Source organism: Rhizophagus irregularis, chromosome 12, assembly GCF_026210795.1.
Source record: "Rhizophagus irregularis chromosome 12, complete sequence".
Taxonomy (NCBI): domain Eukaryota; kingdom Fungi; phylum Glomeromycota; class Glomeromycetes; order Glomerales; family Glomeraceae; genus Rhizophagus; species Rhizophagus irregularis.
In genome coordinates this window covers 1,615,259-1,627,599 of record NC_089440.1, presented here as the reverse complement: position 1 = coordinate 1,627,599, position 12,341 = coordinate 1,615,259, and the positions used below count along the sequence as shown (strand labels likewise).

The 12,341-nt window shown below is 25.3% G+C and overlaps 2 protein-coding genes across 2 annotated transcripts; one reads left to right on the top strand and one right to left on the bottom strand.

Moving 5' to 3' along the window:
- Window positions 1-4,945: 4,945 nt before the first annotated feature.
- Window positions 4,946-7,244, bottom strand: OCT59_003912 (uncharacterized protein; the record flags this gene model as incomplete). The annotated part of the gene is made up of 8 exons (XM_066147937.1): window positions 6,829-7,244; window positions 6,603-6,740; window positions 6,277-6,517; window positions 6,170-6,206; window positions 6,009-6,089; window positions 5,738-5,927; window positions 5,412-5,655; window positions 4,946-5,338 (listed from the first exon to the last, which is right to left on the bottom strand). The coding sequence occupies exons 1-8, from the start codon at window positions 7,230-7,232 to the stop codon at window positions 4,946-4,948; spliced, it is 1,728 nt and encodes a 575-aa protein (XP_065996586.1). The 5' UTR covers window positions 7,233-7,244.
- A 3,333-nt stretch (window positions 7,245-10,577) lies between these two features.
- On the top strand, window positions 10,578-12,340 carry OCT59_003911 (uncharacterized protein). Its single transcript, XM_066147936.1, has one exon. The coding sequence runs from the start codon at window positions 10,726-10,728 to the stop codon at window positions 12,244-12,246; it is 1,521 nt and encodes a 506-aa protein (XP_065996585.1). The 5' UTR covers window positions 10,578-10,725; the 3' UTR covers window positions 12,247-12,340.
- Window position 12,341: the final 1 nt, after the last annotated feature.

Genomic DNA, 12,341 nt, shown 5'->3' with positions numbered 1-12,341 from the left:
ATTCTTATGATTTCCGAATTATATCCTGTCAAGGGTTATCAGACACATAAACTTTTCTGGAATAAAGGGTATGTCTGAATTTTTTTTTACTTAATATTACTTGCATCTCATATCAGACTTTTCACGTTTCAGTTGACCAGTCGTCAATTTCAAATCTTAAAGTGTATTAAATTCTGAAAACTTTCATGACTGCCTGGATAACACCAACAAGAGTATCACTATATAACCGATAACCCATTATTACTTTCCGTTCAGTACATAATTACTATATTTCTCTCGTTTGTTGATTGATATTTGACAGATTTTGTTTCGCAGTAACATAAAGAGGCAAGGAATGCTCTTCTTTTGATTTAAGCAGAATGAACCAGGACACCAGTAAGTAGTACAGTCTAACCTCGATATACCGATATTCGACATACCGATATACTATTAAAAACTTGATATACCGATAAAATTTTATTTTCCCGCTATATATGAGGACATATAAATATCGGTATAACTTTGATATAACGATATTTTCTAAAAATTTCATATATGTCCCGACATATCGTTATATAAAGGTTTGACTGTATATGTTTTGAAATGATGATATACAGCGTATCATTCTCCATCATGTGAAAATCTGGTTCCTAAAAGTTGATCCCGAAGGAGCGGTTTATTAGCATCAAATCGGATCAGCCATGAAGTTTCTATCCCTCTTACTTGTACAGGAGAATCATCACATATGCCTCCTTTAATGAACTATGATCACATTGTTGCATAAGGCTTGATATTATTCTTCATCCAAAGCTTCTCGGAAATTCGATGCTAATAGGCACTTCGTCGTGAAATCATACCCAACTATATAGCAATCTCGACCTGCAAAGAATAAAGTATGAAATCTTTCTCACTCACAAATAATGTCAATATCATACAAATTCTTAACCCGCTTTCATTTTTTATTCGTTTCGTATGAGCTTCCGAATTGTTTATATTCCGAGCGAAGCCTTTAAGGATTTTATCCTGTATTTTGTCTTCCGTGATGCAAATAAGATTCTCTGCTTCCTGAAATGAAAGTATGATATTATTATATTTTCAGAAAACTCCATGTTTTCCTAAACTTGAGTTCATCAATCCCATACCATGTTTATCTATCAACTCGAAAAAAATAATAAAAATTATTTTAAATGCAAATAAAAGTTTCGATGAACCCGTAATCCGTTGATCCGCCGGTCTGGCGCCGGATATATCCGTTAAACCGGATTAAAAATTTGTTAATTTGTTGAACGGATAGTTTTCACCGGATCAGCGGGATAGAGGATATCCGCTTATTAATGATCATCATATCATTTTTGTTCTAATTTTCTCGATCTCCCATATTTTTCGTGAAATAAATACTTCCGAATAGATAAAAGTGCTGAAATTTCATGACAGTTTGCTCACCATCAATATTTGAGTTAATTTAGTTGGGTCTATAAATAAGTTCAGATGCTTATTGTATAGATTTTATCCTGTAGTATGATTAAAAAAAAAAATTTCAACAATCTTCTTTATTTTAGGATGAAATAACATTATACGTTGATGAATAAAGATGAATAAATATATTTATAATATATAAAATTTGTGTACGTAGTAAATATATTAACTTGATCATCAAAAAAAATTATTTAAACATATTTGGCGTAAATTTTAATTTGTCATCGAACATTTTTATCCGTTTAACCGCGTTATCTAAGGATGAAAACGGATTTTTAACCGGTTAAGAAATTTGTCAAACCGTACTGATCAACGGGATCACCAGAATGAGAGACTGGGATGTAATCTCTGGTTGAAGACGCTTCATCTCAGTCTCTGTAACTGAGATTTGCCTTTTAAGACTTAAGTTTCTATATTCTTTCTCGACAATTGAATTTTCCCATCTATATATATGTTCTACACCAACTGGATATATAAAAAGTACCTTGGATTGTCTTTAAGAAATTTTTTGAATGGAGCTCAAATATGAGAGCACCACATTTCTGGTGTTTCATAATCATGCTTGTAATGCAAATGCAGATGCATTAACGCTTGTACTTCCTTAAGATTTATATCACAATTGGGAGTATTCCATACAGGTTTAACCATTCTTGCAATATTATCTCTGAAATGTATTGTACTTGAGTGTTTAAGCACTATATAACGATTTTTTAGCAATTTTGTCGATTTAATAGCAGTTTCAGTGATTTTATTGATTTATAGCCGATTTTAGCAAAAAATCCGAACTGATTCATTTTTATTTAGCTGGAAAATTGAGGATTTATATAGTCATAGGCTAATTTTATATTAACATGCATTGTAGATTAATTCGCAGTTTCCTCGTGATTTATGTTACGAGAAGCAAATCCTGAACAATCATAATATCGACAGTCAATCATGCATAATCCTGACACCAAAATCTCGATAAATGCAAATCTAAAATCTTGAAAATCCAATTTTTAATGCAATTTTAGATTAGCAATCTAGTAATATACTGTACATTGTCCTTTTAATTAAAATAAAAAAGATTTTTCTTTTAATTTCATTAATGATATAGTAACTTAGTGAATTTGAATTAATATTTAATAAAAATTTGCAATTTGCATTGGTATTGATAAAATTTACAAATATTTTGCGTTAATACTAATCAAATAATTCAAATTATATTTGAATAAATTAAGACCCGTTACTGCGCCGCTGCATTTTTAAAATTGTGTTTATTAAAAAAAAAAACTTTGGGAATTTGTGACTATCGGGATTTTTTGATATTATAGTCACCATCCACCCATACACACAACCCACACTCACAACCTACATACCTAAAAGAAGATGGTAAGAAAAAAGAAACCCCATCGAGTGAAGATGGTTTATTCTTATCGAAGAATTATTTAGCCATATTCAAGATTATTTAATCAAAAAATAAAAGAAGACCTAGTAATTAATATAAACTAAACGTTGAAAAAAAAAATCGAGAAAAAAAATTATTTCTTCCGCTCCTAAGAGAGACTTTCAATTATTTTTACCACTCCTAAGAGAGACTCAAAACTTAGATATTAGGACATATTTTTATTATTTATGTTATATACTCAGGTCAAAAATTTTATTATTAATCCTGTTGCAACAGATTACAGCTAGTTTAATATTAATTAATTTAATCTCTGATTCTCCAGTATATTACGCCTCCTACTATACCCGCAACGGCCGGCCGGCCCAGTGTTGGATTTTGGACGCAAAGTTTTGGACAAACTTCCCGGAATTGCTCACGGTGTCTGCTATCTCTTCCTTTTTCCTTTTTTTTTTTACTAAATAATAAATTTCGTTCTTTCAAAAACTGATATAAAAATTTCATTCATTTACATTATTTGCCACCTTTTTTCTTATTAAAACTTTATTATAATTAAAATACAGTATATTAAAATTATTTAATGCGTTTTCATACTATTAAAAATAATTTATCAATCGAACATTGTTATTATTTATTTTATAATTTTTCAAGTAAAATTAAATTCAATTCATTTGAAATAAAAAAATTTTTATTCAACGTGGCACCGAATAAATTGATTTTTAATTTTTTTTTCACACACGATCAATTTTTTCTCATACGTCAAAGGAACGACTCCTCAGTGGATTCACTCCTCAGTGGATTCATTGGGTTAGGTAGATACTTATATATATTCAGAACATCATTAAAAATTAAAAGTGAAATTAATTTTACACGACGATTGGTTTATTTTCTAAAAAAAATACCAATTGGAGCATCACTAAATAAATTTATCATAAAATTTAAAAATTGAATGAATTTTTAATAATCAGAATAATGGTTATTATACAATATAAGAACAATTTAAACAAATTCAAATTAATTTATGACGGTTTATACTGTTGCTGACTTAGCCAAGTCTTTAAAAAACTTGTTGTCACCTGATCACCAACGTTGAGGTGCAGCAATTTGATCAGGACCTCGAAGAAAAGGGAAGAAAAGGATGAGAAAGGGAAAGGGAAAGGGAGGAACGAGAGAGGGAAGAAGAAGGGGAAAGAGCGAGGGAAAACAAACATATACCACACATACACACACGCCTCACACCACACACACCCACACCCACGCCCACACCTACACACAACACACCCACGCCCACACCTACACACAACACACCCACGCCCATACACGACACACCCACACTCACACCCACACACCCAAACACCCAAACACCCACACTCACACCCATACACCCACACATACCTCACAAGAATGAAGGGAAAGTAAAGGTATTTATATATATATATATATATATTTTTTTTTGAGATATACGTGATTAGTCATGACTCATATTATAACACATCACAACTCTTTAATTGTCATACTGATGTTATCCACATTAAGATTATGTAATGATAATTTGCATGATACAATCAATTGTTGCATGAGTAATTTTTTTTGTATGAGTAAACTTTTATTCATATGACTGATATGAGTAATACAATAATTTATGACTATCAAATGAGTAATTTTCATTACAATCAACGTTGGTCACACTACTTACTTTTATATTCGAAAAATATAACTTAAAATACTTTTATCATTTAACATCTAAAAAATCCGTTAAAAATAATTAATAATTAATATTATTCATTTAATAATGTACGATTAATATATATTACATGTACTTTAAGTTATTAAAAGGTACAACTTGTTGAAAAATGTAAAAGTTCAAAAAACTTTGAAATTTATATATCTATATTTTATTATTAATGTTCGTAACTTCTAAGTCGTATTAACATATTAATATAATAACTAATTTTTTTTTTTAAAAATAAAAAGCAGCGCTAAATGAAATAATAAATACGAACCAGTCGTAATTATAAATGTTAACCCGTCTTACTGCGCCACCTCTCACTTTAATTTACAAATAACTATTTTTAAATATTAATATAATAATAATTAATTAATTAATTAATTAAAATCATAAGGTTTTTCATTTTCATCCGCTATTCTCATAACAGCAGCTTCTCTTTGATCTTTTATAGAACCCCACCAGTAATAAAAGGAATACCAACATGTTAAAGCAACAAAAAGAAATCCATAACTAATAAGTATCGGAGCTAATTGTTGAGCCGTTTTTTCTCTTAGATCACAATTTGGTTTATCTTTAGGACATTCAACATTAACAACAAAAGAAAACACTAAAATGAATAAACCTGCTAATATAAAAATTATTGCAAAAGGTAATGGAACTTTATATTCTCGAGTTATGTTTGAAAATAGGCTAGAAGTTTCATTCAATTCTTTATCATTCATATCGAATTGTTTTTTCTTCAATTCATTTTTTTTATTACGCCGAATTAACTATAATTTATAAATTAAATTTTAGTTTTTTAATCTTTTAGATTATATAAAAATTATCAAATAAAACACATACCAATAAACCTATACCAGTAGCGAAATAAAAAATCCAATAACTATACATTGAAAAAGTTGAAAATAACGTAAAACTTGTAATAGTAAAACTACTTCCAACAAACAATATAATAAATGAACACCAAATAAACTGTAATAATAAAGCATTTATTGGTGTATTAAAATATTGATTCCAGGTTCTTAATTCTTTCGAATATTTTGGGAAAAAATCCGATGCTGCTGCTGCGACAATAACTCTTGATCCACTAAAATTTTTTATTAAACATAAATTTGTTAGTATTATTATCAATATAAAGGAAAAAATAATATTAATCATATAATTTTTACCTCCACACTCCTGCTGCTGCGGTACCAATTACAGAAAGTACAACCAGAGCGGTAAAAAGTCTTACGATTCCAACAGATTTACCAAATAATTTATAAAAGAATGTTGCGGCTATAGTTTCATCTATGTTATTATTATTTGATATAGATTCTTGTGGAACAACTGAAATAAATGCAATATTTACGAGAAGATCTAAAACATATATGTATATAAATGAATTAGAAATTAGAATTTTATATCATGTTATTTTATTATAATATTTACTGTACATACACATTAATGTAACAATTCCGACACTGATACTATTACTGAAAATAAGTTTTTTTCCCGGTTTTCGGAATTCATCTAGCGAGTCTATAAAAATAAAAAATTTCGTTATTAATAACAAATACATCAATTAATTTTTTTTAAAAAAAAAAATTTAAATGACTTACAATTCAAAGTATTCCATCCATCATAACTAAACATAATCTATAAAATGAAATAATGATTAAATTTATTTACGAATAAAACCATAAAAATCATAAACGTGTATACTTACTAATAAAATGGAAGAAGAATAAGCTGAAATATTCGTATCACCATTTATTGGATGTTCCCAATTAAACCGACTTACAGACCAATTCGATGCTAATCTATAAATTCCGGCTAAAGCGATAATCGAATATGTAATCAATTTTATGACAGCTAGGGATTGATTTATATAATTAGCCCATCTGTTATTAATCATATGATAAATTGTTATAATAAGCAAATATACGACTGCCAATATTTTTGTAAACCTAATAAAATAAATAAAAAACTTGGATTAGTCCCTTTAACAGTTGATGTTACATTAACGCGACGATAATTAAACATTCTTATTACCAAAATGGGGAAAAAGGAAGATTCCATCCAGTTGTATCTTGCTTAATACCCTCATCATATCTACGTCCATTAATAGTAAACCAAGAATACTGGGCTGCTGATTGTAAAACTGCACTAATAATTCCTGGTCGAATAGCGCTAAATTAAAAAATTATATATACAGCAATTACAAATAAAGTTTTTTTAAATAAAATAAGAAATAATGAAACATCGAAATTATACTTACAAAATATGCATGAAACTAAAAAGATAACTCATCAAAATTTTTGGCTTAGGATAAGCGGTTTGTAAATATTTTGTTTCTCCACCACTTATCTTATGTATAACGCCAAGTTCAACATAAGATAATGAACCCGCCATACTTACAATACCACCGATTAACCATAATAATAATACAGTTCCAGGAGATTTGACCATATTCCAAATAATTCCTGGTGTAGTAACAATTCCTGATCCTATTACATTGTTTATATTCAGTCCAATACCATAAGCTACACCCAAAATTTTATTTTGTTTATCTTGAGGACTCTCTATTACAGACATCCTAGAAGGAGCGTATATCGATTCTCTTATTTCGTTATCCATTCGAGACTCATTTGTTGCTGTTATATCATCATTAATTACAGACATTTTGTTAATTTTGTTACGAAAAAAAAAAAATTATGTGAAAATTTAGAAAATTTAGATTTTTAAAACTGAACCTTTTATATAATAGTTTGATAATGACACACATGATTGTTTCATGATCTTTGAGCTACCAATCGTAAAAATGCCGATCAAATAGACTAGCTATTTATATTCACAATAAATGAACAATTTGAGCTTTAAATGAAAATATAAAAACAAAGTTTACGGAAAACTTATTGTTTCGAATTTATACATGATTATTATTATTTCGGTAACCACTTGTTATTTCTTGTTATTAAAATTTCTATCTTTAGTAAAAATATTGCATATCCAGCTAAAAGTTTTCCCAAAATAACGACTAGGTTAGCCAATTGGATACCTTTTTGAATATGATTTTCATAAACGTTCCAAGTTGAATGTTACAAACATTGACAAACGACTTCATTTAATGAAACCATAAATACTCGAGTGAAAAAGTAGAATGAAAATAACAAAGTTTCTCAACATATTTTCTTAGTTGAAAGAAGTTTAGGAGAAGTCGAAACTCGAGAGGATGTAAAATTGTAAAATTAACTTTTAATTTGACTGTAAATTCGGCCAGTAATAATAATTCAATTTGAGCCAAGACCTTTTTTCCGGACCGAAATATCAGCTCATTGGTCCCCAGTTTGATCTGCAAAATTGTGACCTGAACACAGAAGTCAATAATGATGTATTAAAATTAATTATCTCATAATTAGTAGCACTTTCATATTTCTCATAACGAATTCTTTCAATGCTATCGAAGCAGAGAATTATGTATCAGAAGATAAAAGATATTTAGAATTATGTGAATTAGTAAATACGATTTTTTTTTGTACTACTTTCAAATTGCGAATCCCTTCATTCTTTAAAGAAATTAATGTTCTTATCCATCTAATAGTTCAAAAAAGAATAGGATTGATTTGCAACCAAACAACAACGGCGTGCTCTTTATTAGGTTGGTTTTTTAGACGATGTATTATCACTTACACTATTTATAATTATTAGGTTTAAATTGACGAAACTCGTAAAATCAAAATGTCCAAAAACCCTGAAACTCACGTTAAATTCCTATATTTGTATTCGATTTTGGGCCTATTTTCCTTTTTTTTTTAGTTTTTTTTGATTTACAGTATATTTCACATGAAAAAAGAGGAGAATTGTATTGTACCTGCATGTGTTATATATCCGCGGATTGATTATTATCCGAAATTCTTACTTGTGAACGATTATCACACCATTTATAGATTTATAGAATTTTGTTCTACAGTATCTCCAAGACCAAGTATACAAATAATATTAATTCTGGTCAAATATCTACCTCATGGGTATTATATAATTTTTAATAATTAAAAAATATTATACAAATTATTTACAAATTTATTTTACTATGTAAATAATACATAATAAAAATTAATTTTATATTAATATTTTATTTTACATATAAAAATTATTTATAACGTTTGGCTGTTAATAAAATTCATTTTTATATGTAAAAATTTTAAATTTTCTATATTATTTTCTACATGTTGCTCATAAACTAATAATGATATACAAATTCTCTGATCAGACTACAATGACGTATTCCAATACACGAAACCTTTAGCGAACCCCCCAAAAATATATAAATTCTTCATAGCCGATTTGGGAAATAATAACAAATATATTTTTTTTTTTCAATTATTTTTTATCAACCAAAATTTATATTCTCTAAATATTAACAACTATCTAAAAACTATTTCAAATCTTCCTTTAATATCTGCGTTATATATGTGGAATTTTAAATCTTTTAAAATTAATCAATTGGATATTTTAGAAGATTATAAACATTAATCAAAGACTATATATATATATATACTTTAAGGGTGAAATTTGATTAATAGACATTTTTTAAAATTTCTTATTATAATAATAAAATTTTGTGAATTGAAAGAAACTCAGAAAATTTCCATGTTTCATTTGTAAAGGCGAAGTGATAAATAATCCTTATTTCATCAAGAACAAATGTAATAAAAATTCGATGATTTAATGTTTATCAGAAAAATTGTATCTAAAACTCTCGATATCAAACAATTTAACTATTTTTAAAACAATTCATTTCCTAAAACATATATATATATAAATATATGCATATATTTGGAAGAGAAAGGGGTTTTACTTGTTTTATATATTTGGTTAATAATTAAAAACAATAGTAATTATTACAATACGTAATTTTAGGGTAAATTTATCGGATAATATTTAATGTAATATAATAATAATGTCTTTTTTTTTATTTTACTACTAAACTTTTTAATGATGTCCATTTAAGAACGTAGAAAAAATTTTGAAAATAATTGAAACTAAATATTTATATTAATATTTACATTATAAATATTTAAATATTTTTGATTTTTATCGTAAAACACGTATTTCTAAGTCATTAAAAACCAAATTTTAAAAATTTTTATCGAATCTTTTAATTTATTTTATTTATTTTCCATAAATATAATAAAAAGAATTTTTATATTAAGAAAAATATATTTATATATATATATATATTATTTTCCATTATTTCCATTAATATTAATCTATACAATAATTACTAATATTAATTTTAATTAAAAAAATAATAAAAATAATTTTATCCATTATTGCCAAATTTTATTACATAATCATAAAATAGTTAGTTGGGTAAAATGTTACACGTTTCAATTATTTTTGTTAAAAGAAATTAAATTTGTAATCTATTTTTAAATAATTCTAATTATTTTTATGATCTTTACAAAGTAATCTTTGATAAAGAAATATACATACAGTATATATTTTTTATTTTTATTTTTATTTTTATTTTTTTTTCTTTTTCTTTCTTACGAAAATAAATTTAAAATCCATAACAGAGTTAAAAGTGATCAACAAAGATCCATCCGATCCATCCCAAATCACAATCAAACGCGATTATATAAAAATAAAAATTACTTATCTGATATTAAATTATATATTAATAATAATACTGTTTTTGGGTTGATTAACTAATAATTATAGTAATTTTATCTTTTTTTTTTCTTTCAAAAATATTTTTTTATTAAAAAAAGTTAGTTTAAATTTCTTGTTTTAAATTAAAATTATTTTACATAATTGGTTAGAATGTTTTAAAAAAATTTTTAATAATAATACGATTTAAAAAATTATTATTTACATTTCTTTATCCCAAATATTTTATCATCGTATTTTTTGCGATTCAAAAATTCAAATCTCGTGTAACATGATTGGACGTATTAAATTTAATATACGAACTTTTTGTGTTACATTTCTTTATAAAAATCTCGAAATATAAAAGTTACCATTGATCTCTCTTTCTCAACTTCTCCTTTTTTTAAAAAAAAACGAACGAACGAAAAAACTCCACTTTTTTTTTAAAAAAAAACGAACGAACGAAAAAAACTACTTTTTTTAAAAGAAAAACCGAACGAACGAAAAAAAAACCAGAAAAAAAATGCCTCGTCAACTTCTTTCCGATTGTTTAAATGAAATATTTGAACATTTAGAAGATGATAAAATCACTCTACATTCATGTTTACTTGTCAATCGTCTATTTTGTGAAATTGCAATTAAAATCTTATGGAGGAATATTTGGAATTTTAAATATAGTATAATATATAAACCTTATTATCGTACTCATGTACCATCAGCAATTATTAATACTTTAATTGCTTGCCTTCCTAATGAATCAAAAAACCTTTTAAATGATAATGGAATTTTTTTAATTAATCCTTCTATTATTCAAAAACCTCCATTATTTAATTATCCTTCATTTTGTAAAGTTCTTTCAATTCATGGAATTGATCAAATGATTCATTATATTCTTGAAAATAATCATTTATTAATTACAACAAAAAGTTTAAAATTTAATAAATATTTATTATCTCAAGAAATATTAAAAATGTTTATGAATCAAATTTCTTCTTTAAAATCTTTAAATTATTATTCTGGTTATTCAAAAAAAGTTCAAAATATTATGTTCATTCATTTACCTGAATCAAAATTTTGTTTATCAAATTTATTTGAATTAAATTGTAGTTCTGATATTTATTCCGAATTTTTTTATCAAATATCTCAAATATGTCAAAATATAAAATCTTTAAATATTAAATTTGAAAATTTTATTTCTGATGGTTTAATTGATTTAATCTCTTTACAAAATAATTTAAAAAGTTTAACTTTAAGATATTATGATAATAAAAATGATTTATCAAATAATAATATAATTTATTCTACTTTATCAAAATTTTCTTTAATATTAACAAAATTAAGAATTGAAGCTTATTATTTACCTTTATCATTTATTTCTAATTTTTTAAATTTACAAGAAATTATTTTATCTTTAGAATCTGAAGATTCTTTTGATGATTTTAATCATTTACAATTTATTAATTTTAAAAATTTAAAAATTTTAAAATTTTTATTTAAAATTTCAAGAATTAATTTATTAATTAAATTTTTAGAAATTAATGGTAAAAATTTATTAGAATTTTGTATAGATTATGATCATGATTATTCTTTAAATTTAGCTATAGCTAAATTTTGTCCAAATCTTAAAATTTTATCTACTATATTTATGAATAATGAATTAGAAACTTTAAAATTAATTTTAAATAATTGTAAATATTTAGAAAATATTAAAGTTCAAAATGGTATTGAAGATTTAGATAATAAGGAATTTTTTGAAACTTTAGCTATATATTCTCCAAAAAATTTTTTTAAATTAGAAATTGATTATTGTTCTTTTGGTAGTTTAAAATTACTTTGTGAAAAATTAGATGAATTTTTTATAAATTGGAAAAATCGTAATCCTTTAAAATTAATTTCTTTAATTATTGTAACTGATTATAGAGAAAATATTGATTTAGAAGTAAATGAAAATATGGATATAATTAAAAAATATATGAATTTAGGAATTATTAAAAAATTTAGAACTAGAAAGTATGATGATGAAGAATGTTGGAATTCTTTCTAATCTTTTTAATATCTATCTATCTATCTATAATTACTGTATATTGATATTATAGAAAAAAAAAATAAAGTCATTCTTTCAATTTATATAATTTTCAT